This window comes from Synchiropus splendidus, chromosome 15 (genome assembly GCF_027744825.2).
Source record: "Synchiropus splendidus isolate RoL2022-P1 chromosome 15, RoL_Sspl_1.0, whole genome shotgun sequence".
In the NCBI taxonomy this organism is placed as follows: domain Eukaryota; kingdom Metazoa; phylum Chordata; class Actinopteri; order Syngnathiformes; family Callionymidae; genus Synchiropus; species Synchiropus splendidus.
In genome coordinates, this window is record NC_071348.1 from 13,142,394 (window position 1) to 13,165,333 (window position 22,940).

The following is a 22,940-nucleotide window of genomic DNA, read 5'->3' on the forward strand; positions in this document are numbered from 1 at the left end:
AAACCACCAAGGGCTCCTGATAAACGGCGTGTTTTCCACGGAACCCTGTGCATCACCTCGCTGCATGTTCCAGCTAGCATGGAACAGCTCGTAACCATTTTCATCACGCAAAATAGTTGTAATTTGTGGCTGTGGTGCAAACCACATAAACAGTCCCGGTGATGTCAGTTATGCCAGAGACTGCTGCTGAGCACTTGGCATGCAGGGTTGAAACAATTAGCCCACCGCTGTCACGCTATTTGTTAAGTATCCTTGAGTCCTTCAAAGTAAATGGAGATAGCAGTTAAAAAAATGTGATTTTAAGTGTGTGTCTGTGTGAGACAGGAGCCTCATAGCTACACTGGGAACACTACAAAAGAAGAACAAGGTCCTCCCCAAGCAATGAAGTCTGCTATGAATGACAAGGTCAGAACTCCCCATCTGTGAGCAGCAGAGGTCATGAATGGCCTGCTAAGATAAGGTGGTCACACACTTAGAATCAAAGTTACATTTTCCTGTAAAGTCTCAGTCCTCTGTGCCACTGTTAAGCCATTTGTGTCAGGGTGCTAACGACTGTATGACAAGTGAAAATGAAAACACACTTGTGTGATGTGGAAGCTAGAACGTTCCTCTGCCAGTGAAGTGGTAGATGTGTCCACGTTTTCCAAGAGCTAGAGGGGTGTGACAATATATATATATATATATATATATATATACACCGTTACCTTATACGTTTGATCTACACCATAAAATAGATTTTTAATGTTCTTAATCTCCTGAATGTACAAACCAAGATTTTTTGTGGTGTATCATCACGTTTTATTGCTCAACAGCATTAAGGTTTCCCACCATTTATTGTTGACTAATTTGTTCTGGATTAAAAATCTGTCTCTCAGAAACTGCAAGACTACTCTGGAGAAGTGACATCAAAGATCAGAAGGAGCTGTTCTTCACTCTGCTCCATTTCACTCTCTAGCTGGTCTCTTATTTAAAAGGCAGAAGGCGAAACAAACCAATGAAGGGGTTTAAGAGTGAGCAGGTTTCAATAATAATAATAATCGCAATAATAATAGTTTAATATCGAAGAAGATGACATGCATATATGATTGGATTCGGTCACGTGGGCTGCAGCAGCAACCAAAGACTCGTCGGTCATGACTCATGTTCCAAAACTTCCTCCTCCCTCACTTCCTCTGTCTCCACCTCTCCCTGACGCTCCTCAAGTCCATAAAAGTGCCACCTGGGTCGGATCACTCAGCAAACTGACGGCAGAATCCGCCGCTGGACCAGACTCAGTCCAGATTCTGCTTCACGGCTGAAGAACACAGAACCGACATGGGTTCGACAGTGGCTTTCTGCTGTGCCTCAGCGTTTCTGATCCTGGGTTTCGGTTCGGCTGCCGAAGGTGGGTCACTCGTTCCGTGTGTTTTCAGGTTCAGTGCCACGGACGCGTTCCATTTTTGTTAACACTGGGTTTATTTCCTCCGCGTGTCTCCACTGAGAAACACTTGTGGAGCTTATAACCTTGAATTTTCAAAAACAAATTTAGTTTCGAAAACTTCGAGCAGGCGTTTATTTTATTCTATTTATAATCATTATTTGATAAAAATTGCTGTTACTTTTGCAAAAGTGTTATTATTTTACCCATTTCCTACTCCCATTTGGTAAAACAGTTTTGTTATTTTGGTTTTAAGGTCACCTTTAATGCTATTTTTAAATGCATTTCAGATAATGTTTTGCTCATTAAATCACATACTTTTAGGTTTTATTTTTTTTTTTAGGTTTTATTGTTTTTTGTTTACTTTAGTTTCCTTTTTAAATATAAGTTTTATATGACTATATTTAAATATGTTTTGTGTTTTCTGAACTAATAAAGTAAATCATTTTTACGAATGATTAATCACATTATGGAAATGGAGTTGAGTAGCTTGAGTAGTATTTTCCTTTTTTTCCAATCTTCCAGGTTCCAGGACCTGGTGGAGCAATTTAATCTCCACATCCTGGGGTGCCACAGATGAAGCCTGTATAAATTATAAGGAAAGTCATAGATGGAATTTCCCCACTGACCCCAAATCCCAAAAGAACTTGGAATGAATAAGTAAAACAGAGAACATTCTCGGACATAAAAATCGTTGTTTTCCATGAGGACCAAGACCTTGCTGAGAGACTCTTGTTTCTTCTGAGTTATATAATCACCAATTTACTTTATCACAACTCTTGTAGACAACCGTTTACTGGAACTAAACACTCCTGCCCCTAGACGTCGGTGTGGCTGCTCTCCAGGAGGACATTTTTCCACTTGCTGCTTCTGTTATAAACAAATGTTTTATAGAGCTGTTGTGTAACATTTTCCTCTTTTTTTCATCCAGTGCATGACTCGGTTGACAAATACAACATGGAGCAGCGTGAAGTCACCTTTGACCTTGATGAAATCATGCAAGGTTGGTGTGCAAATGTTTTTGCCTCAGAAGTAATTCGAGGATATGTGAGATTTTGGTGTCACGCTCCCATCTCAAGGGGTTAATAACGTGAGTGGAAACTAGAAACTCTGTGCGAGCTTCAACTTGAAAGTTGAACAGAACAACTAAATACATATTCTATCTACAGTCGTATTCATTTGCTGTTTCTTAATGTCATGATCCAGTCAGGATATTCAGATGCGAGTACAGATGTGCTCAGACTGCCTGGGAATGACTGCTGAGATCTTAACTACTGTCTAGTGAAGTGACCTCCACTTCACAACTGTCAGGGACATGCTTATCGTTTGCTTGTCGCGGCTTGTGCCTTACTTGTGTTGTCTATGGCATATTTACTCTGTCACTAAATATCCTAGGGCTGCCTGAGCTCTCTTGTTCATTGAGTCTACAACTCTCGCACTTATTCTGGACAGTTTGTGTTTGATGTTTGTAAAGTCTTGTAAAGGCTATGCATGAATTAACAGTGAAAGTATATTATTTTGTACGGTTGCTGTGTTTACCTGTTACATTTCTTGATGATTCTATGAATCTCCTCTTCTAGAGATGCAAAAGCCAGATTCTTTCATGTTACAGAAAGAGTTGGACTTATCAGATCTGCTGAACGCTGAAGGTAAAGTTTCCCCAAAGCATCCATGATGAAGGCGACTAAATGAGATTGTTTATGGTCAGACAGAAAAAGCGTTTTTAATGTAATGTAATCATTATGGTGTCAAAGAGTAAAATGTGTTTATATATTACCAAAATACTTTGATCATTTGTGTGGTTTTTGGAAGTTATATCTATATATTTGAATGACATTAAGAGTTTTTCCAGATGTATTCCTAAGTAGTAGTAGTATTGATATCCTACCATTTCCATTGAAATGTTGCTGTGCAGTCTTAGTGTCTGTAATTCATATTTTTCTACTTGGAAAATATAGCTAAATATATAAGTATGATTTTAAAATTATACTACTGTTGCCTTTCTTGACATCTCTCACAGTTTTCCTTTATTGTAAACTCAATGAATCATGTCTAATCTGATCTAGTGTGGTGAATTATTGCCATTATCTTAGGAGACCTTGCAGTGAAGCAGCCAATGTTTATGCCGGACAGACCGGACGTCCCGGCGAGATGCCCAGGATGCCCTGAACGAGCAGCCGCCCCCCCTCGTGGACGTAGGTTCATGCCTGACGCTGTCTTCTATTTCCAAACCAATGTTGAAAAATCACCTTCATCTTTTTGGCCAGGTTTCGGACCCCGTTCTTTCCCTCCCATAGAAGACCATCGTGTTCAGTTTCCTCTTGCCAGACCTACTCCAGACAATCTCCAGGCCATCTGTCAACATGCAGACTATCGGCCCAATTATCCGGAGTCCTACTTTCCGGCCTCTGGATTTGGGTACTTGAAAAGAGAAGCTGATGCTGTCAACAATGCTGAGTCCTGGTTTCGTGCTTGCTGCAAAGAGAACCAAACACAGAATGAGGAAACGACACTCTGTTGCGCTATTCAAGCTGTGAGTCTTTACTGCTGACTCGGCATTGTCAAATGTTTGCCATGGCTTTTTTTATTTTTGGAAAAACCTTGCAATCACCACTGACCCATTTTTTCAGTGGTGATGGTGTAATGGTTTTTATGAAATACTACCATTTCTACCATGTGGCTGGATGAAGGATTTTAACCCTGCCATTATTTTATCTGTAGCTTCACTATTGTGACTTGGCTGACACATTGCGTGTTGTTCTCGTCTGCTACAGTGGGAGCTGTCCATCCAATCATTCTGTGAGGAAAGCTCGAGCGTGAAGGATCGACAGTACAAGTGCTGCAGACTGAGGGGCAGTGCCAGGGCGCAGTGTGTCAACCGTGATGCTGTGAATCCCAACTACGAGCCAACTACAGAGCTGCCTGTAGATCCTGTTCCCTCTGCACTTGAATTCACCTTCGACCCCGACTCATGCGGCAGGTAGATCACTAATTTCATTGACAAAAATGAGTTCTACTTGTATGTTTGGAAGTGGATTGTGGCTTCAAATGTTTTTGAAGGGAAAATGAGTCACAGTGGTTCAGAACGTAATTGAGAGAGTCAGGGAGTGGCATCCAGATCAAAGAAGTTCAGTGCATTATTTACACCAGTTATCTTCTACATCTAACGCCCCAAGTGCTAATATCACTTTAACACTTTTCACAGTGATTAAAATGTTGCCTTGTTTTTATACACAGAAACACAACTCATTTTCTTTTTTTTTTTATTCTAGACAAAGCTAAAAAAATGGTGTCATGATGAGAATATTATCTTTTTAGTGAAGCAATGCATTTACTTTAAGATATCGGTGGGGCATTGCGGAAGGGCATTAAAAATATTGGTCTCATTTTAGATTAGGTGATAAGAATTACTGTAAATACAGGCTTATTAGTGTTTATTATTGACAGTCTATGATCAAGTAATTTGTTTATTAATAGTTAATGTGTTTCCCAATCTAAAACGTTTCCAAAACATACAAAAGATATGAGGAAAACATGAGGAAAGCCCTTTAATTCAACACTCTCTGTAAGATGGTAAATGAATAGATATGTTGAAGATAAAGTCAAAATAGATGTATAATACTGGACGTTTAAAAATGAATTTTAAAAAAAATCAAGATTGATCTTTTTTTTATGACGTTGATCTGATTTATTGTTGCTGTTGTACATACAATCTTCAGTGGATGTTTTGGATATCATGTCTCACCATATTCTGTAAATGGATATTGACCCCAATGGATAGATAGATAGATAGATTGATGGAAAGATAGAAGGCAGCATGCACTTCAACCTAACCCAGGTGAGAGATGTTACTCAGTCTTCCCAAATTCTCCAAGACAAGAACCGACTCTCTTAATCTCAATATAACAGTAAGTAAAGTAAGTAGTGTCGTTCAACAAAAGGTCATATTTGAGTCTGACCTTATGCCTCACACTTTACAGGACATTGATGACTCAGTTCAGTGTCAGAGCACACAGAGGACAGAAGAAGACGCCAAAATCCACCACGAAAATTGACATCACCTTCCCTCCCGGACGCCCAACAGTAGAATCCGTTCAGTCCCTTTGTGAGAACCAGAAGCTGCGTCCACGCTATAGTGTCAAATGTCTGCCAAATACTGGCTATGAATATCTGGCCCGACAGGCAAAGACCATCAATCGCTTAGAGAAGGGGTTCAAACAGTGTTGCAAAAAGAAGCAGGGCTCTCTGAATTGTGCTGAGAAAAAGGTATATTGCTCAATGTTAAATCGATATTACAACGTGGCCTGTCAATATCTTTTCTCATTTCCTGTCTCTTCTTGTGTCCTAGTGGAGGGACGAGCTTAACAGATTTTGCTCCAATAAGAATGGCCCGAAGGCTGATTTCCAGTGTTGTACAAGCGGTGAAGCAGCTGATCGGCTCGAGTGTTTTCAGAAGATTTCTCCCGACCCACTTTACAACATGACTGCACCCACTGAGGAGGTGTCTCTGGCCAGCGTGTGTGTTGCCCGCAAGATGGTCAGAAAAATGTAAGAGAGCGCCTCTCAGTCCCACTCTGACTTTCCAGGTTGAATTGGAACTGCAAGACGGGTTGTAAATATGAAAAATGATTCATGTATATATGAACGCTTGCACGTGAATGAACTATAAACTGACCAACCGTAACATTATAACCACCTGCCTGATGCTAGTTATTTTGAATTGGAAAAGGCACCTCGATAGATAAGCAAAAATAAAAGTACTATATGATACTAGTTATCATATTTATTCATGTATTTTTTTACGTTTTTAAGTGGTGGTTCTTGGTAGAGTGGTCTGTCATGAGGGTGTCTTCAGTGGAAGCCACGGCTATAAGCATTCAATTTTACAACAATATGCCTTCTGATGTTACCCAGGTTTTTTATCAAGAGCTTTGTGAACAAATGCTGCCCCCTGTCTTCAGAAGAGCAGAACGGCTGCATTATTCAGGCGGTAAGTGCGCAAACCACAACATAAATGTAAACGTATATCATTAAGGTGATATTAATTTTTTTAACACAATTCTGCAGCTTGAAGAAAAGTCGAGTGACATATGTTCAGCGAAGAAAGTTCTTCCCCCTGCTGTCCGTCGATGCTGCCGTTTGGCTCCTCAAGAGTCCCTGCAGTGCATCTCTAACAGTCTCCTCGATGCCGTCTCCAAGGCAATGAATGGCTTGGGCCAAAAAAAGAAAAAGATATGCCCTATTTCCTAATGTCATGGCTTATTGCTATGGACTTTCCTGGCACTGCAGCGTTGGTAAACCTGCTGGACATTTGACCTTTCACCACTGAAGACAAGCTTCGGTCCATCTTTGTGTTTTTACTATGCAACATAGAAATGTTTTTCAGCGCGCAACATTGTAATATTGTGAGAACATTAGTGTTATTCAACATATTATTGTCACAGATTGCCAAACCGCACTGTGCTTGAGGCTGAACCACTGTTACTGGGTGATATACGTATCATTTATTAAAAGGTCTTCTTTTGTAGTGAGTTGTGTCATAAGCATCATTTATAAAAGACACATTTCAATGATTAAATGTGCATGATTTAGTGATGCCGCATTTTCACTGACCATGATATGCCACAATACCTTAATTTGTTGTATTCATTCATATATTTTCAAAAGGGGTTGATATTCACAAGTGTAACTAAAAACTTTTGAACTTTTTGTGACAACAGAATTGTAGAATTGACCACTGGCAAGATGCTGATGAATAAAAAGCAAAGTATTTTAGTACTAAAGCTCATCTGGTTGTCTTCCTCTTATTCTCATGGGGGGATGCTTGGGTGAGAGGTGGGGGACACCCTGGAAAGGTAGTCAACCTGTCGCACAAAGGAGGAAACCAGGGTGCCTGAGGAGAAGATTTAAACTCCATGCAGAAAGAATGCTTGCATGAAATATATACAGATATTAGTCTGACAAAAATGACTGTCAAACAACAGCGGTGTTGTTGATGGCAAGTTATATTTATGAAATCGCTGACTGTTATTCTTCCAAAATGCGTAGCTCGTCGCTGTATTACTATTCAGCTGATACCGGTGACACTAAAACATTGCTTTACCGGTATGTGTTCTGGTGTCTTGAAAATGGTTTTATAAATGAAAGCCTTGATCGTTATTATTATGATAATATTTCGACGATTCCTCGTTTTGTCCGGTGGGGGCGCTGTGGTGCTGATGCGACACCGTCTGTTGGCTGGGATGTGAACAGTGAAATCATAATGGCGACTGCTGGGACAGCAGATTCGGGACCGACAGCCCCGACAGGTATCTATTTCAAGTAAATGTATCCATTTGTCATTGAGATGCGATCAATACGGCTCACTGCGCCAACACCTAATTCGGAAAAGCTGAGGACATTGTCCGCGATGGCTGCGGGTCCGTGTTGCCCTCTGAGCTAGTTAGCTTGCTAGCATCGCGGTTTTCCACTCCTAACAAATAAAACAAGCAATTGCTGCCTCGTTCACAAGATACACGAGTCATTGGCTGCGGCCTCTGACATACAGAACAGTTGAGTTAATATGAACATTCGGTCTCTGCTGGCTGTAGGTGTTTTATCATCAGAACCGCGCCGGTCTGATGGTGTTTTGTTGTCAAGCCGGCAATGCCGTTATCGCAAGTCAGATGGACAACAAGGCAATAAACATGTGAATAGAATTGTAACCAGCTTTGTTTTGAGGCTCGTGTTCTGCCTGGTGGTGAGAAATAACGGTCGCATCTTCATGAGAGGGTTTCCAATGGCTAATTGAAGAAAGATGACACACACACACAGTCTCTAACAAACTTCTCCTCTTGACATTTTTTTAAGAAATATTGTTTTACCTTGTATGTGGGCGGGCTTCTGTGTGTGGGGGGGAAACTCGTGATACGTTGGTGTTCTGATGCTTTTGAATATGGAGATTGGAATAGTTCTATTGGGAGGATTTTTGAAACTAATGAGCTTATGAATGGGCTGAACCCCAGACCACCTCCTCTGCTGTGGGAAGTGTGGTTCATTCCGCTTCAACTGACCGTCTGCACTTGAAGATCACTTCTCTGGTCGGAAGAGTGACTGTCTACGAAACAGGCTTCGTAGTTCAGCATCACCATGCCATTAAGAGAGAACGTTCGAGTCAGACAAGTCAACTGGCATTGAAAATATTAAGTGTGAGTCATCTTAATGTTTTGACATATAATTGACACTTCTATTTCCCACACCCGATCTGGACAAAATGTGGTAATCGCTCCTTCCCATTCACCACCCAGGAAATGCGAAAGCTATTCAGACTTCAGACTCACGGAATGTGTCCATTTTAGTGTTCTGCATTAGAAGTAAAATAATCTTCTTACTTACCAAAAGTCTAATCTTGACCAGCTCTTTTGATCAGCATGGCATGTGACCAGTAGTGCAGGCTGAGAAGAATGGAATAAATGTAATTCCATTTTTAAATTCCTATTCAAGGGATCCTCTTGCAATGGGATGAAAAATTAAGTAATCTTTGTGGCTCATTGTGTACGTCGAAATTGTTAATTGTACAAACCTACTTGTGTCGACGCTAGCTGTCTGGTTTGTCGAGAGTTCTCTTTGCTTCCCTCATAAGACTCTCCTTTTATACATAAGAAATAAACCTTGCCTGTATTACATGAAGTTGACTATTTTATCTCACAGTATCAGTTGTGAACGGTGCTTCACAGTAAGAACTGTAACCATAACACATAGTACCTTTGTTATTTTTCACCATTCCCACACATGTATCACTGAAATTGACTGATTTTGACATTATTGTGGCATTTTTCACATGATTTTTAAGTATTTTAATGAATACCTTCAGTCATTCACCCTTTTAAGATGACAATGACTGTTTTTGAGGATGGTTGTTATTGGTGCTAGAGGTTAAATCATTGTAGTGTCCGTGAAAATATTTGTGAAATTCCGATGTTTTGATGCAAAAAAGGAGATGGTTTGGTCATCAGTTATCATAATTTGTTTTTTTCACTGGGAAATATCTTCTTTTTTTTGTTTCTTCTATGAACCGTATCTCATGCATTGCTACTACCAGCTTACAACTGCTCCAAGATGTTAATTCTCTATCAATGGCTGAGCCAACAGGAATGAATCACGGAATTAAAAATAGGGACTTCCAAGCCCTCTTGTGGATCTCACACAGCTAATAGCCTCAGACTGTATCAATACAAGATACTGCTTTCAGTGAAACACGCTCTTGCAGACATTTGACTGACGGTGACATGTTTTTGTGACCTATTCGTAGCTGTGCTTCCTAATCAGAACTGTTATATTTACAGACTCTTCCCAGCAGAAAAGGACTCAGTGCATAGCAAACATGAGTGCCGAGTTCAGGCTGCAGGCTGTGACTGGAGGGGTTTGTTTGAGGGAAACAGATTGTTTTGCCTGTTGCCAGCATCTCTGTCCTCGATGGTGGTGTTGGAAAAAAAGATGCATAAATAGTTAGCTTTCTGAATATTACATTAAACGTATGCTCCAATTATAGCTCGAACTCTGTGGTCGAGGTCTTGTTGATGTGGTTGCTAAAGAACAAAATGTCATGCTTTTTTTTTTGAATGAATATATCATCTTTTATCCTTTAATGTAAAAAGCCAAGCCAAGACAATACTAAGCTACTTGCATTGCATGCTCAATGTCCACCTTGATGACAACGCATTTTTACCGCCCCCAACTTTGGATTACGTGGATTTATGGTCTCATCAGGTTAATCATTTTATTATGGATCAAAGTGTGTTTGGTGTATTATAGCTGAAGCTACTTGTATTCTTTCAAGCAGCTTCTGTTTGTTTTTGTTTTTGTTTCTGTTATAGAGTAGAAATAACTGCTACTGTAACCAAAGCAAACTTTCAAACTCGCTGTCATTTTCCTTCAGTGGTGGCTGATTTTTTATCCAAGCAATCCTGCAAGAGGTTAAATTTTTTGACAGCAAGCTGTTGTTTTTATTTATGTAATGTTTTCAATATGTAAGAACCGATACTTGTCATCATTACCAGCTAGAATGAGACCTACAAATCGCTTATACTCTGTGGCTGAACCATGAAACAGAAGTAGTCAGGACTAGAAGTAGTAAACCCGGAGTCTGGCTACGTGTGATGAATGTCTGACCTTCTGTTGATGTGATACAAAAGGATTCTTAAACATGAATTGGAATAATATTCATATTATTAATGTTTTATCATGACAATATTATGTTATTAATTCAGTGAATCGCTGCATAGAACATTTCGATTTCTGTGTTTCTCCACACGAAAGCATTTGTTGGCATTCGCAAGTAGATCACTGGCCTTGATTTAGGTTTCAGGGTTGATCATATCCTTCCTTCCAGATATTAGAACTCATTTCTGGAGAAGAGCATTGCAGCGAGGTACACGCATGTCTTTGTGCAGAAATTGTGCATGACGACTGTGGCATTGCAGTGTTTTGCTTTTTATAATAAGAGACCAGTTTCTTAGATGAAATTTGTTTTGGAGACGATCCAAGAGTGAATCAACTTTTTAATGCTTTTTCCAGCCACCAATTATGTAGATGATTTTAGTTACTGCTGGATTGTTATTATTATTGTGTCACCGCCTCAATTGACTGATGGTGATTCAAGTTTTGCATGAATGTTAGTCAAAAATGTAAATAGAAAAAACTCACTCAACTCAGTGGTCTGGTGTGTATCATGATGATATATATATATATATATATATATATATATATGATCATCTGACTCAAAAGTTCTTTAATCCTGCCATTTGTTGGGGAGTTGTGATTTTAGAAAGGCCCCCAGGGACCGTGTGAAATTAGATCAGTCGTCGCAGGGGAGTAGTAGTTCCAATTCAATCAGTGCTCTAGATATCGGAAGCAGCAGCAGTTAGTAACTGTGCTGCAGTGTTAAAGCCTCATTTGCTCTATAATAGAGGAGCAGTGGACAGAATCTCTTGTTCTTTTTTTCCATTAAAAATCCATCCATTCTGTTTTTTTTCTCAGGCACCAGCAGTATCATAAAAGTGGCCCCCCCAGAGGTAAGTCTATGTCCCATCTAAACAGCTGAGTCTTCAAAAAAGTGACCATAGTTTTTTGCCATCGACAAAAGAGTTATTGGGACATTAATGATGCAGATGAAGTTTGCAAACAAATTTGTGGTGTAAGTCAATTCCACATCAATCGCCGTTGCCAGGAGCTCTTTAAGACCAATCCAGCATCATAAGAAGCTTGACTCATTTTATCCTCTTAATTCTTTCCATGCCTTAAGGCACTTTGTTCCGTGTGTCTGTGTGAGTGTTATTAGTTTACCGCATAGTTTTGCTTCTAGGAATACCTCTACTCCTTACGTTATGTGGTTCTTAAAATGATTTGTTTTATCTGGATGGATACATTTCTAACTGTGACTTTATGATATGGCTTCTCTGTAGTTGCCTGGATCTTCAGGTACAACTCAAAGTATGAAGAAAACCATTGGACACCGGGGTGTGGAGACCACCACTGGAGAGACCACCTATAAAAAGGTTAGAATGGGGTCACTGTTGACAGCAACAACTCTTATCAGGAGGGGGTTGGGTTCGCCTCCATAGTTGTCTGTCTTTTTTACTTTGCTGTGCAATAGTAATTGCTGAACCAGTCTCTTGTTCACTGTTCTCTCTCAGACGACATCATCAGCCCTCAAAGGTGCCATCCAGTTAGGCATCACGCACACAGTTGGAAGTTTGAGTCAAAAGGCCGAAAGGGACGTTTTGATGCAGGACTTTGTAGTCGTTGAAAGCATCTTCTTTCCAGGGTTTGTGTCAGCGCTGTGTCGTATTTGTGGTTTTATGGTTCTGAGGCCATGTGGACTTGAGCGTCTTTGCGCTACTTGTATTTCAGCGAGGGCAGTAACCTGACTCCTGCTCACCACTACAGCGATTTTCGCTTCAAGACCTACGCTCCCATAGCATTTCGCTACTTCAGAGAACTGTTCGGCATTCGACCTGACGATTATTTGGTAAGTGTTGACAAGAAACCTACTCCAGATTTGGTTTTAGGTAAGAAGATGCCACAAAACGCAGTCGGAAAATGACCATTCATTTGTCCCCCCTGAGAAGACATATCTTCTTTCCCATCTTCACTTTGGTTTTTTTTTCTGGTGTTGAGTTTTTCACCCCTCAACACAACTGTTCTGCAGAAGAAAAGAAAGAAATACAAATATATTTTTTCGCATGCAATATTCAGAGCACAGGCTCTGATTTTGATACTGTCATAATATTTTTTGTCAGCATGGTTTTGGAGCGCAGCTCTGGGTGGCCCACCGATTCAGTTCTCATGATCATGGCTGCCATTATTCAGTCTTTGAAACGTCACAGAAAAACAGAAAAAATGCTGATAATCGTGCACTCTGCTTTGTTTTTCTACTAGTATTCCCTGTGCAACGAGCCTTTGATCGAGCTGTCCAACCCCGGAGCCAGCGGGTCCCTTTTCTACGTCTCCAGTGATGATGAGTTCATCATCAAAACTGTTCAGCACAAAGAAGCTGAGTTTCTGCAGAAACTCCTGCCTGGGTATTTTATGGTGAGCATGTGTGGTTTTATTATTTCCCCCCTGTAAGTGATGGTAATGTAAGGTCTTCCTCCCTCCCTAGAATATCAACCAAAACAAACGCACACTGTTGCCCAAGTTCTACGGACTGTACTGTGTCCAGGCCGGAGGCAAAAATATCCGAATCGTAGTGATGAACAATCTTTTGCCGCGAAACATCCCCATGCACCTCAAATATGACCTAAAAGGCTCCACGTACAAGAGGCGAGCATCTGCCAAGGAGAGGGAAAAGGCCGTTCCAATACACAAAGATCTGGACTTCATCCAGGACCTGCCTGACGGTTTGCTGCTGGAGGCAGACAACTACAACGCCCTTAGTAAGACCATACAGAGGGACTGCCTGGTGAGTCATTTGTTGATGTTTGGGTCTGATGCAAAATCCAGCCCACCAGTCCAAAACAATTTCAAATATTCTGTCTTTTCTTACTGGTTTTAGCAGCACAGCACTCCATTGTCAACGTCGCTGCCCTTGCTCCATGTCTGCTTTAGAATAATTGAACTGTTAAAGTCTTGGACTTCGACATTCATGTGTCTGTCTGCTGTGCACGACCCGCCATAAATAGCTGCAGTGCTGACAGGGCAACGGAAAGAGGCAGGATGAATGCACTCTGCAGCTGTATTATTTGCTCAGTGTTTTGTGTTTACAGTGAGGAACACACCATTTTAAAATGTAGGAAGCTGCTTTTAGCGCTTTATACATGATTCAACACAAATGGAAACACTTAGCATTTTGAGCTGTGAGTTAGATTAGGGAACATATATCACCATAAGTAAACTATATTCATATGTGCTTATTAGACAATTTGTAGTACTGTGTAGCATCTTGCTAAGCCTGTGAAAACACAGCAGAAGTTCACTCTAAACACTCTATATTACTTATTATTAATAGTATGTCATTTGTGACTTTCATTTTTACATTTGTTACATTAAATGTTACTGTGTGTCCCTCAACGTGAAGTGTGACTGCGTACTGTTATCTATGTTTGATCTTCCTTCTGCATTCAGCTCCTGCAGAGTTTCAAGATCATGGACTACAGTCTGCTGATGGGAATCCACAACATGGATCAGGCAAGTCGAGAACGGGAGCGCGCAGGAGGTTATTCGGGGGACAGTGGCGGGTCAGAAGGAGCCGTGACCCCTGATCAGCGACGACCCCAGGCCCAGAAAAGTCTATACTGTACAGCAATGGAGTCCATCCAGGGGGAAGCTCGCGGGAAGGGAGCGCTGGATTCAGAAGATCAGTGAGTGAAATATAGACATATAATTCGTGAGTCAGATTTTTCCTTTTTTTAATTTATTTATTTATTTTTTCCTTTCCTCAGCATGGGCGGAATTCCTGCACGTAATTCCAAAGGAGAGAGGTTGCTGATCTACATTGGGATTATTGACATTCTTCAGTCTTACAGGTTTGTTATGTGATTTATAAACAGTAATCGGTTGTCCTTTTACCCTAATATTCACAAATCTATCTTTTTTTTTTTTTTTTTTTTTTTTTTTTTTTTGGAGTTGACAGCTTCCACTCTCACACAGAATCTGCACCTGTGTATCAAGATTAAATCCAATCGGGATAGAAGCATATCGCCCCAGCCCTATTGCAATACATGTCTCATGTTTCAACCTCTGGTGGTTGTGTAATGACTGCTGCTGACCCCCTTTTCCTGGGACTGTCTTCCCTTTAGCACTGGGCTTTTAAGCAACATTGACTTAATGAGATGTTGTGTTTTCCTGCCTGATGAATGTGATACCTTTTCTTCAGATTTATAAAGAAGCTGGAACACTCTTGGAAGGCTCTGGTGCATGATGGAGTAAGTGTTCAATAAGAATTGAAAGCTCATTTACACCTGGACTGAGTCAATAGCGTATTTATTTTTCTTGTCTGAAGGACACGGTGTCAGTCCACAGACCTGGTTTCTATGCAGAGCGTTTTCAGCATTTCATGTGCAACACCGTGTTCCGGAAAATCCCATGTAAGTATTGAAGTGGCTTGACTGAAGTAGAGAAATAAAAGCAGTGAGTGGATGTTGGAGATCATATTGTTTTACCCTGCAGTGAAGCCTTCACCGTCGAAGAAGAGTCGCAGCGGGGGTCAGAGTATACTGAGAAGGGCCCCAACATTAGGAGCACCGACTCCACTTTCCAACACCACAGGCCAGTCAGTGGACTCCAGAATTGTCTACCACAGCCATTTCAAAAATGAGTCTGACACAGACAGTGGTAAGAATCGGTCTGTCCTGAGGGGTGATTGTGAGAGGGATGGGCCATTTGACTCAAGTGTGGGTTTGCATCTAGGGGTTCAGCCTGCGAGACCTGATCTGGTTCCACGCATACCGACCTCGGGTGGAAACTCCATTGATGTTGAAACCAACCTATCCACTCCATTAGCTGGTGGCACTGAAAACACCTCTGTCTCTCTTCCCTTACGGTAAACCCTATTCATGCATTTGAAGTTTTTTGGTTCAAAACTCTTGACTTTCTTCTCTGTGCAGGTCTGTGGGTGTAGTGGTGCACAAGGCAGCCAACACGGATCAGGAAAAGTGCAGTTTTAACAGGTACAGGTTTTGGCTAAACCCGATCCAGTCAGACTTTCTCACATTCAGTGTTTCGTTGCAGTTTGGAAATGGAAGCACCTGGAGATCAGTCAGGTAACCTGTCTGGGAATGAAGATGTGGTTTCTCTCTCTGACATCGTCCCCGAGACAAATATTTGTTTTGTAAGTTTTATTACTCACAAGTCAAGGTCATGTTGAAAATATTCCAGTATTAATAATCCTTTCAATTTAACAGTAGAATCACAGTGCCTTCTAAGGACTGGAGGATCTGGTGGTGGAGGATGAAGAATTCTTGCATGAAGTTGAACCCAGGTCAGGGCCTTCTCTGCCTGACTGAGTGCAGAAGGAAGTGGCAAGGACAAGCGCTCGTGACTGCTCAGAAGGACTGTGCCATCGCAGCTGCACTTGATGCTGCCACATTTGTCCACTCCTTTTCCACATCCGCAATCCTCTTCCTGCTTGGATTATATGGTTGGCCAGGAACTGCACCCTCCAAATATTTTTAAGAAATATATATATAAATATGTTAAAAAAAAAAAAAACTCATTACGTCATGGTGAGATCTCTGAATGGAGTTGATGAAGTCCCCTGCCCTCCACAATTGCAGCATGAAGTCCGTGGTTTGGGCAACAAGCACACTCAAAAGCACATGAAGGTCCTCATTTTTCCAAAATATTACTGCTCTATTTCACACATCCTACTTCAGTCGTTATTTTTGACAGACATACGAATGACCACAAGGTGGTGCTGTTGACATTTAACAATGTCATTTTTAGTGTTTTTTTTTTTAACAGATTGAGCAGGATGCTTTCAAGATCCGTGTCTGCCTCTCGTGAATGTACATTAACAATGTTTTCCATTCAAGAAAGTGTCTTATCAACGTGGCCTAACACGACTCCTCACTCAACCACACTTACAGATGGCCGTGTGTTTGCCACTGCCCCCTAAAAAAGCTGGAATATTCATCAGACGGTGATAGTCTTTCGCTGCTGTGCCACACATTTCTGTGCCTTTTTCCATGTTTCCCCTCACACTTGCTCGATCGCCGTTCAAATGTTCATCTACTGTCGACTCGAAAGATTTCTGGATCGGTGTACCTATAAATATTGCATGTTTGTACTTCCAGACCTACCTAGCTACTTTGTCGGAAACAAAACAAGCACAGAAAAAAATCTCACTTAACTTAAAACGTGATGCTTTCAGCTGAATGTAAATAGGAATGTCATTTTTGAGCAGCAATAACTGACACGCCCTGCTTTAGATTAGACTGTTTACATGAACCTGTAAGTTTAGATCATAGACTAGAGCTAGAACTTGATTTCAAGGTAGTGTTTTAACGTTTGGGTTATCGGTGTGAAAGTGCTGTCATCATTAGATTATTGCTGTTTATGTGGAAGTGTTCTGTGCCAGTAGCGGCACCAAAGGTGGAGTTTCCAGTGCGTGGATGAAACTGGAAACACACACGCTCCAGCTGATCTATGTGCTTTTGACAGTGGTTTTACCTGTGTTTTTAAATATTAGAGTTCTTGTATCTTTTTCGCTTAGATGTGGATCTGACGCCAGATCGCTTTAGCCGCTATCTACACATTCCACTGACGTGTAAAATAAGGTGCTTGGAATCAGCTTCATTTTTTTTTTTTTTTTATTTAAAATCATGAAGCATTTCTAAAACTATTAGGTTATCCTGTATGATTTCAAAGTCGCCAAAGAAAAAAACCCCTCCATGTTAAGTTGTCGATGAAGAAATGCAGATGTTGTTGTTGTTGTTGCAACTTATGCAAATAAGTTAGGTATTTGTGTGGGTTGTACATCTTGCTTGAGGTACCAACACAATCACTTAAATGTTGCTGCACTCCTTGTACACACTACTATCAGCCATGGTGCAATATGAACCACAATCTCCATCTCACCTGTTCACAGAAGTATATTTATATTTATAAATTATTCCTTTTGGCTTGTTTCATCACCTTCGATTGTACATAGACTGACAGAAGGATGTCACCAAACTTTGGGTGCTTCATGGGACATTTTTCCAGCTGATTTTGACATTTCCTTCTGGTGATATTTCTTGTGAGGCTGTGTGTGACCGGTCGCTTCTACACTGAATTTTTATCAAGAATGTGTACAGCTGTGAGGTGAAACGAAAGACACACAAATGAGATGCTTCACAGTGGATTTTTAGAGAATGATTTTTATACCTTCACATTCAAGCTTTTCTATGTATGCTGTAAAAAGGTTCTGCAAAAAAACAAAACAAAAAAGGCAATATATTTTTCTCACCTTTTTAAAGAGTTGTTCAATTTTCCCTTGAGAGTATAATCCCACTACAGCTGCTGTCTGAGTTGCAGTTATTCATTTGACGTTGGAAAGAGGAAAAATCCAAATTGCAACGTGATAAAAAGTTGAGAAAAATATCGTGGTGTTTTGCCTTAATATTTTGAGTTGTGAAGCACTTTACGACAGTAATCCTGCTTACAAAAAACGAACGCTCTATTTTGAATGTTAACAAGCTGGTTGTCGTGTTTGCTTCACTCACTGTCTCCAGAAGAGCCGCTCGAATGCCTTCTCATGCCTTTGCCTCTCCTGCCATACAGTATTTCGAGTGTGGCAACCATTCATCTGGATTAAAGATATTTTCTCAATCTTCACATTATTGTGTCTTTCAAACATTTTTTTTTTATTGATCTTGCTGGATCTATCCGCGGGGAAGTGATGTTACATCAGATCGATTTTGTCTTCCAGCATTACCTGCCCCGTCATTTCGTACGTCAGAGCTTTCCAGTTGTGCACGTTCCCAGGAGTGAAATTTTTCTCCTCCATGAAGCGTTTGATTTCGTATTTTGAGAGAACGTAGTCCCAAACGTGGACGTCCGACATCATCCCAACTAGGTTTTCGTCCTCTTTAAGACCTGTAGGGTCCTCGTGCCCCTGACCCAGGATGAAGTCAGGTGTTCCTGTAGTGGCAGTCTCTGCGGACGTTGCTTTCTTAACTGTCGGTTTGCCGTCCAGCCATAGCTGGGTGATCGAGTCAGTGGAAGACCACGTAGCGCAAATGCTGTGCCAAGTGTTTTTCAGAAGCGTGAGAAATTTGAACTCCGCCGTCGAGCCTGGGACGACCATGGTCATGGTGCCCGGGCTGTTCGTCACATAGAGCCCAAACGCATCTCTCGCCTCGTCTACTGCCAACGAGACGAGCGCGTACGTCCGCTCCAAATCACTCTTGAACCTGAAAGGTAGAAGTTGCAGTCAGGAACAAGACGACGGTTGAGACTCACGCAGGACATACCGGAGACAAGCGGTCAGTTCGATGAAGGAGGTCTTGTCTGTGAACAGTTTCACGTGATAGCGTTGGCTCGCCACAGGAAAGACGAACACTTTCCCGGTCAGATCTGCACCCAAGGGAGACTGTATGAGCAAGGGGGTCTTACAAAACAACTCTAACGTTGAAGGAAAACACAAACCAAAACACACCTTTAGTTGCCACACAACTGGCTGCAAGCATCAACGTGATCAAGAAAGTTTTCTCCATCTGCCACCGAAGAGAACAGTCTATCAATTCAGTTTTATGGTATTTCAAATAATGATATTTTGGTAAAAGCAATGACTAATCTAAATGATTTCATGTCTCAACAGTTTATCCTCAATCATTCTATTGAACCATTTCACTTTTGATCAATTCAAGACCTGGATTTGGCAATACAAACTTGTCACAGCAAAGCACATGAAAATCATGAACTACAAAGAATATTGTTGGAGCTTGGCCCTTCTAAAGCCTGAGCAACAATATGAGCTGAACAGTAATGTGGAGATAGAAATGATGCCAGTATCATTGGAAACTGAAAAGTACTTTAAATTGATTTACAGATGTACCAATGCAAAAACAGCGTATAATAACAAGTCAATACACTAATAATAATGCTAAATTAACAATTAATAAATGTCCAATTTAAAAAAGCCCTCAAATCATTTTAAAAAATATAAATATTAATAAATGAATGAATATGACTGAACATGTATTAAATGTTACTGAATAAAGATTGTTATCATGCATGTACTATTAGCATTACCTTACTGTGGAAAATGTGTTTTCCTCGTCGTCTGGCTGTGGAGCTTGTTGTGAATTTTTTTTTTATTTGCTGTGTCTTTTAAGGATGACCTGATAACAGGTGGGCTTGACCTTAAAACAAACACAAAACTGAACAAAGTACATCAGTTTTATTGAATTTAGACTAAGATACCAATCTGCCAATTAGTTAGGAAACATGCAAAATATCTTTGAATGTTCTTTATAAACAACATGCATGTATTTTCCCCCCGAAAAGCCACAAGTAAAGATGCAATAGTAGTGAGGTAAAAATGCAGATGCAAATCTGTTGAAAATAAAATTAATATCATTATTTTATTATTAATACACTTTGTTTATCTCAACAGCTGCATAAAGAAACAGACAGGGTTAATATTACTGACTCATAATCCAATTTACGCCTGGTATATAATGACAATATAGTCATTTATGCTCGCTCAAAAACTTCCATATCGCTGTCAGTGACTGTTGAAAAAAACAAAACAAAAAAACGCTGCCATACTGCAACTACCAATATAAGATTATTTTTCTGTTCTCCACAGCTTCAAAAGCAACATTAAGATAATCCATATTATGCAATGTATATATGGTATAACAACTGTTTATGAGCATACAAAGTGTCTACAGTGCACAACAATTTCAGGAAACGAAAATCTAATACTGATCAAAAGGCAAGTAGATACCTGGGGCACTAATATGAATAGTAACATGGCCGTGATGCCGGCTGGCGACGTTGTGAAATAAATTTTTATTTGAACATGTTTTTATGTAAATGAATTGAGAAGTTTTCTGATCCTCTGCATGCCTTCATTTAACACTTCTATGGACCTCATGGACTGTCTATCTCTGCCCACTGCTCATCATGTTCATCGCTTTCCTCTTCATGTGCACCCTTGAAATATCAATACAAATGAAAAGGGACATTGAAATAGTCAATAGGGCTGTTGAATAGTGTGTATCAAATACAAAGTATAAAATATGTCTTTCATTCTCAAAACTCCTGTGTTAATTCTGCATCTTAATTTATTTGTAATTGGCTTTCAGTTTGGCAAAGAATAATGGTTAAGGTTAAGCATTTGTTTTGGATGGTTGATGGTTGGAGGTTGAGAGGCTGGGGAAAGGGTTATGGCACTGAGCGGTGCCCATAAGGATAGCAGTACAAACGTGTGTTTCTAAATGAACTTTTATTTTCTGTGAACAGGTTTTGATAAGTTCAATGGATGTCATGCACGTGACATGTCCAAAATGCATTTTTTTACATTAGTGTACTAGTCAGTTTGTACACTAATGTAAGATGGCTTTATCTATGAAAACCTTTCGAAGCAGTTCAGACACCTTTGAGTGAACATAGAAGTTTTATTGAGCTCTGCAGGGATCATGGGCTCATGTTGAAGAAGAGGTGGCTACAGTATGAGGTCTTCTTCTTCTAAAACCTTCCCTGTGATGCTAAAGTCCAGGGCCCTCCAGTTGTGCACGTTCCCAGTGATGAACTCCGTGTCGTCCATGTAGTGCTGGAGCTCTGTCGGCGAGAGGACGTAGTCCCATGTGTGGACATCTGAGATCATTCCAACAAACGTGAATTCCATAGGCATGGCTGCCGAGGTATGACCCGTGCCCAAAGTGAATTCAGGGCTCCCTGAAACTACAGATCCAGAGCTGGTGGATTTCTTGATAGTGGGTTTGCCATTCAACCACAGCTGCCCCAGCCCGGTGTCTGAGCACCAGGTAGCACAAATTCTGTGCCAAGTGTTGCCAGCAAGGTCCAGAGAATTGAAGTCGGTCTCTGTATCTGCTGTGGTTAGAGTAATCTTATTGGCTTCAGAAACCAATACGTAGAAACCGATTAGATTTGATGTCGTGGACAAAGACAGCAGAGGATGTGAGTCGGTTTGATCAGTCTTATACCTGAAAGACAGAAGTTGCTGTTTAAAATCAAATGACTTGGACAGGAATGTCCTCCAGTGGTTTATTACCTCAGACAGGAGGTCAAAGAACCAAAGCTGTTCTTGGACGTCTTCAGTTTTACCTCATATGGATCCGCAGACCCAGGGAAGACAAATACTTTACCGGACATATCTGCTCACAGAAAGAGGAAACAAGACAGCAAACATTATTGAATGATACTTTGTAAGATAGAATTGTTTCCGGATCAGCACCTTTGGTGACTGCACAGCAGACTGTGAGCAACGACATGAGAATCCACAATTTCTCCATCTGAAATATGAAAAAGCTTGTTTCAATTCTACATGAAACAATTTCACATTAGTTTGACTTGAAAATTGAGGCAACAATTGATCCCATTCATAAACGTTCATCCAATCAAAATGAATCTTGTTCAGTGTCGTCGTTGCAATAGCAATGTTCACCCTCAGTGTTGTTGAGTTTTAAAATGTACAGCATATACTCCTAGTTTTGAAGAATATTTCTTTACCTTGTCCTCCTGCGGCACAGCTTGCAGTGAATATTGGGTAGGTTTCATGAAGTGACTTTTATGGATGACCCGATCACATCGAGGTGGTTCTGACCTCTAAACAAACAAACACCTGGACAAAGTACAAGACCTCTTGTACTTTCATCCAATTGGGTGAAGGAAAAAATCACAAAAGTTTATGTCACACACAAAAATTTTAATATAATAGTTGACTCAAAATGAAATTGAAAACGTATTTAAACAGTGCAAAATTCCAGATTTTCTGACGTAAAATGCGAGGGATTACAATGTTCAAGTCACTTGATGGGCCGTTTCACAGCAAATAGATTCTAAGTATCCAGAGTTAATAGATACCATCATACCACCATAGCCATCAATAACTCATAGGAATATTCCATTCTTTTTCCTGCTAAACATGAATTTTGTACAGTACTTAGGAAACAATTCTGCGTTTCTTTGGGTTATAGATCATCTTATTAGATGCAACAGAAGGCATTGATGTTATCCGCCGACCTGCATCCAATTGAGCACTTCTGGGGCATCGTGTCTCGCTCCATCCACCAACACCAAGTGTCCAGGAGTTGGTGGATGCTTTAGTCCTGCTCTGGGAGGAGATCCCTCAGGAGAACATCCGCCGCCTCTTCAGGAGCATGCTCAGACGGTGTAGGGGGGTTATACAGGCACGCGGAGACCACACACACTACTGAGCCTCATTTTGACTTGTTTAAAGGAACGTTATATCAAAGTTGGATCAGCCTGTCGTGTGTCTTTCCACTTTAATGTTCAGTATAAGTCCAAATCCAGACCTCCATGGGGTGACACATTAGATTTTCTTTGATAATTGTGGTGTGATTTTGTTGTC

General features: G+C 40.6%; 3 protein-coding genes across 3 annotated transcripts; 2 read left to right on the forward strand and 1 right to left on the reverse strand.

Annotated features, from left to right (window-relative positions):
• Positions 1-1,193: 1,193 nt before the first annotated feature.
• LOC128771801 (extracellular matrix protein 1-like) lies at positions 1,194-7,188 on the forward strand. The gene is made up of 10 exons (XM_053887566.1): positions 1,194-1,384; positions 2,349-2,420; positions 2,998-3,066; positions 3,511-3,612; positions 3,685-3,950; positions 4,192-4,397; positions 5,398-5,683; positions 5,766-5,965; positions 6,332-6,407; positions 6,485-7,188. Exons 1-10 carry the CDS (start codon positions 1,315-1,317, stop codon positions 6,665-6,667), a joined length of 1,530 nt encoding a protein of 509 aa, XP_053743541.1. The 5' UTR covers positions 1,194-1,314; the 3' UTR covers positions 6,668-7,188.
• A 451-nt stretch (positions 7,189-7,639) lies between these two features.
• LOC128771800 (phosphatidylinositol 4-phosphate 5-kinase type-1 alpha-like) lies at positions 7,640-18,202 on the forward strand. The gene is made up of 16 exons (XM_053887565.1): positions 7,640-7,725; positions 11,435-11,469; positions 11,860-11,952; positions 12,091-12,221; positions 12,308-12,425; positions 12,836-12,988; positions 13,059-13,358; positions 14,021-14,256; positions 14,338-14,421; positions 14,772-14,820; positions 14,898-14,982; positions 15,065-15,229; positions 15,305-15,437; positions 15,502-15,564; positions 15,626-15,725; positions 15,799-18,202. The coding sequence occupies exons 1-16, from the start codon at positions 7,680-7,682 to the stop codon at positions 15,799-15,801; spliced, it is 1,794 nt and encodes a 597-aa protein (XP_053743540.1). The 5' UTR covers positions 7,640-7,679; the 3' UTR covers positions 15,802-18,202.
• On the reverse strand, positions 17,768-21,721 carry LOC128746690 (uncharacterized). Its single transcript, XM_053843917.1, has 6 exons — positions 21,621-21,721; positions 21,055-21,552; positions 19,631-19,673; positions 19,035-19,092; positions 18,850-18,952; positions 17,768-18,789 (listed from the first exon to the last, which is right to left on the reverse strand). The coding sequence occupies exons 1-6, from the start codon at positions 21,719-21,721 to the stop codon at positions 18,279-18,281; spliced, it is 1,314 nt and encodes a 437-aa protein (XP_053699892.1). The 3' UTR covers positions 17,768-18,278.
• Between the last annotated feature and the right edge of the window lie 1,219 nt (positions 21,722-22,940).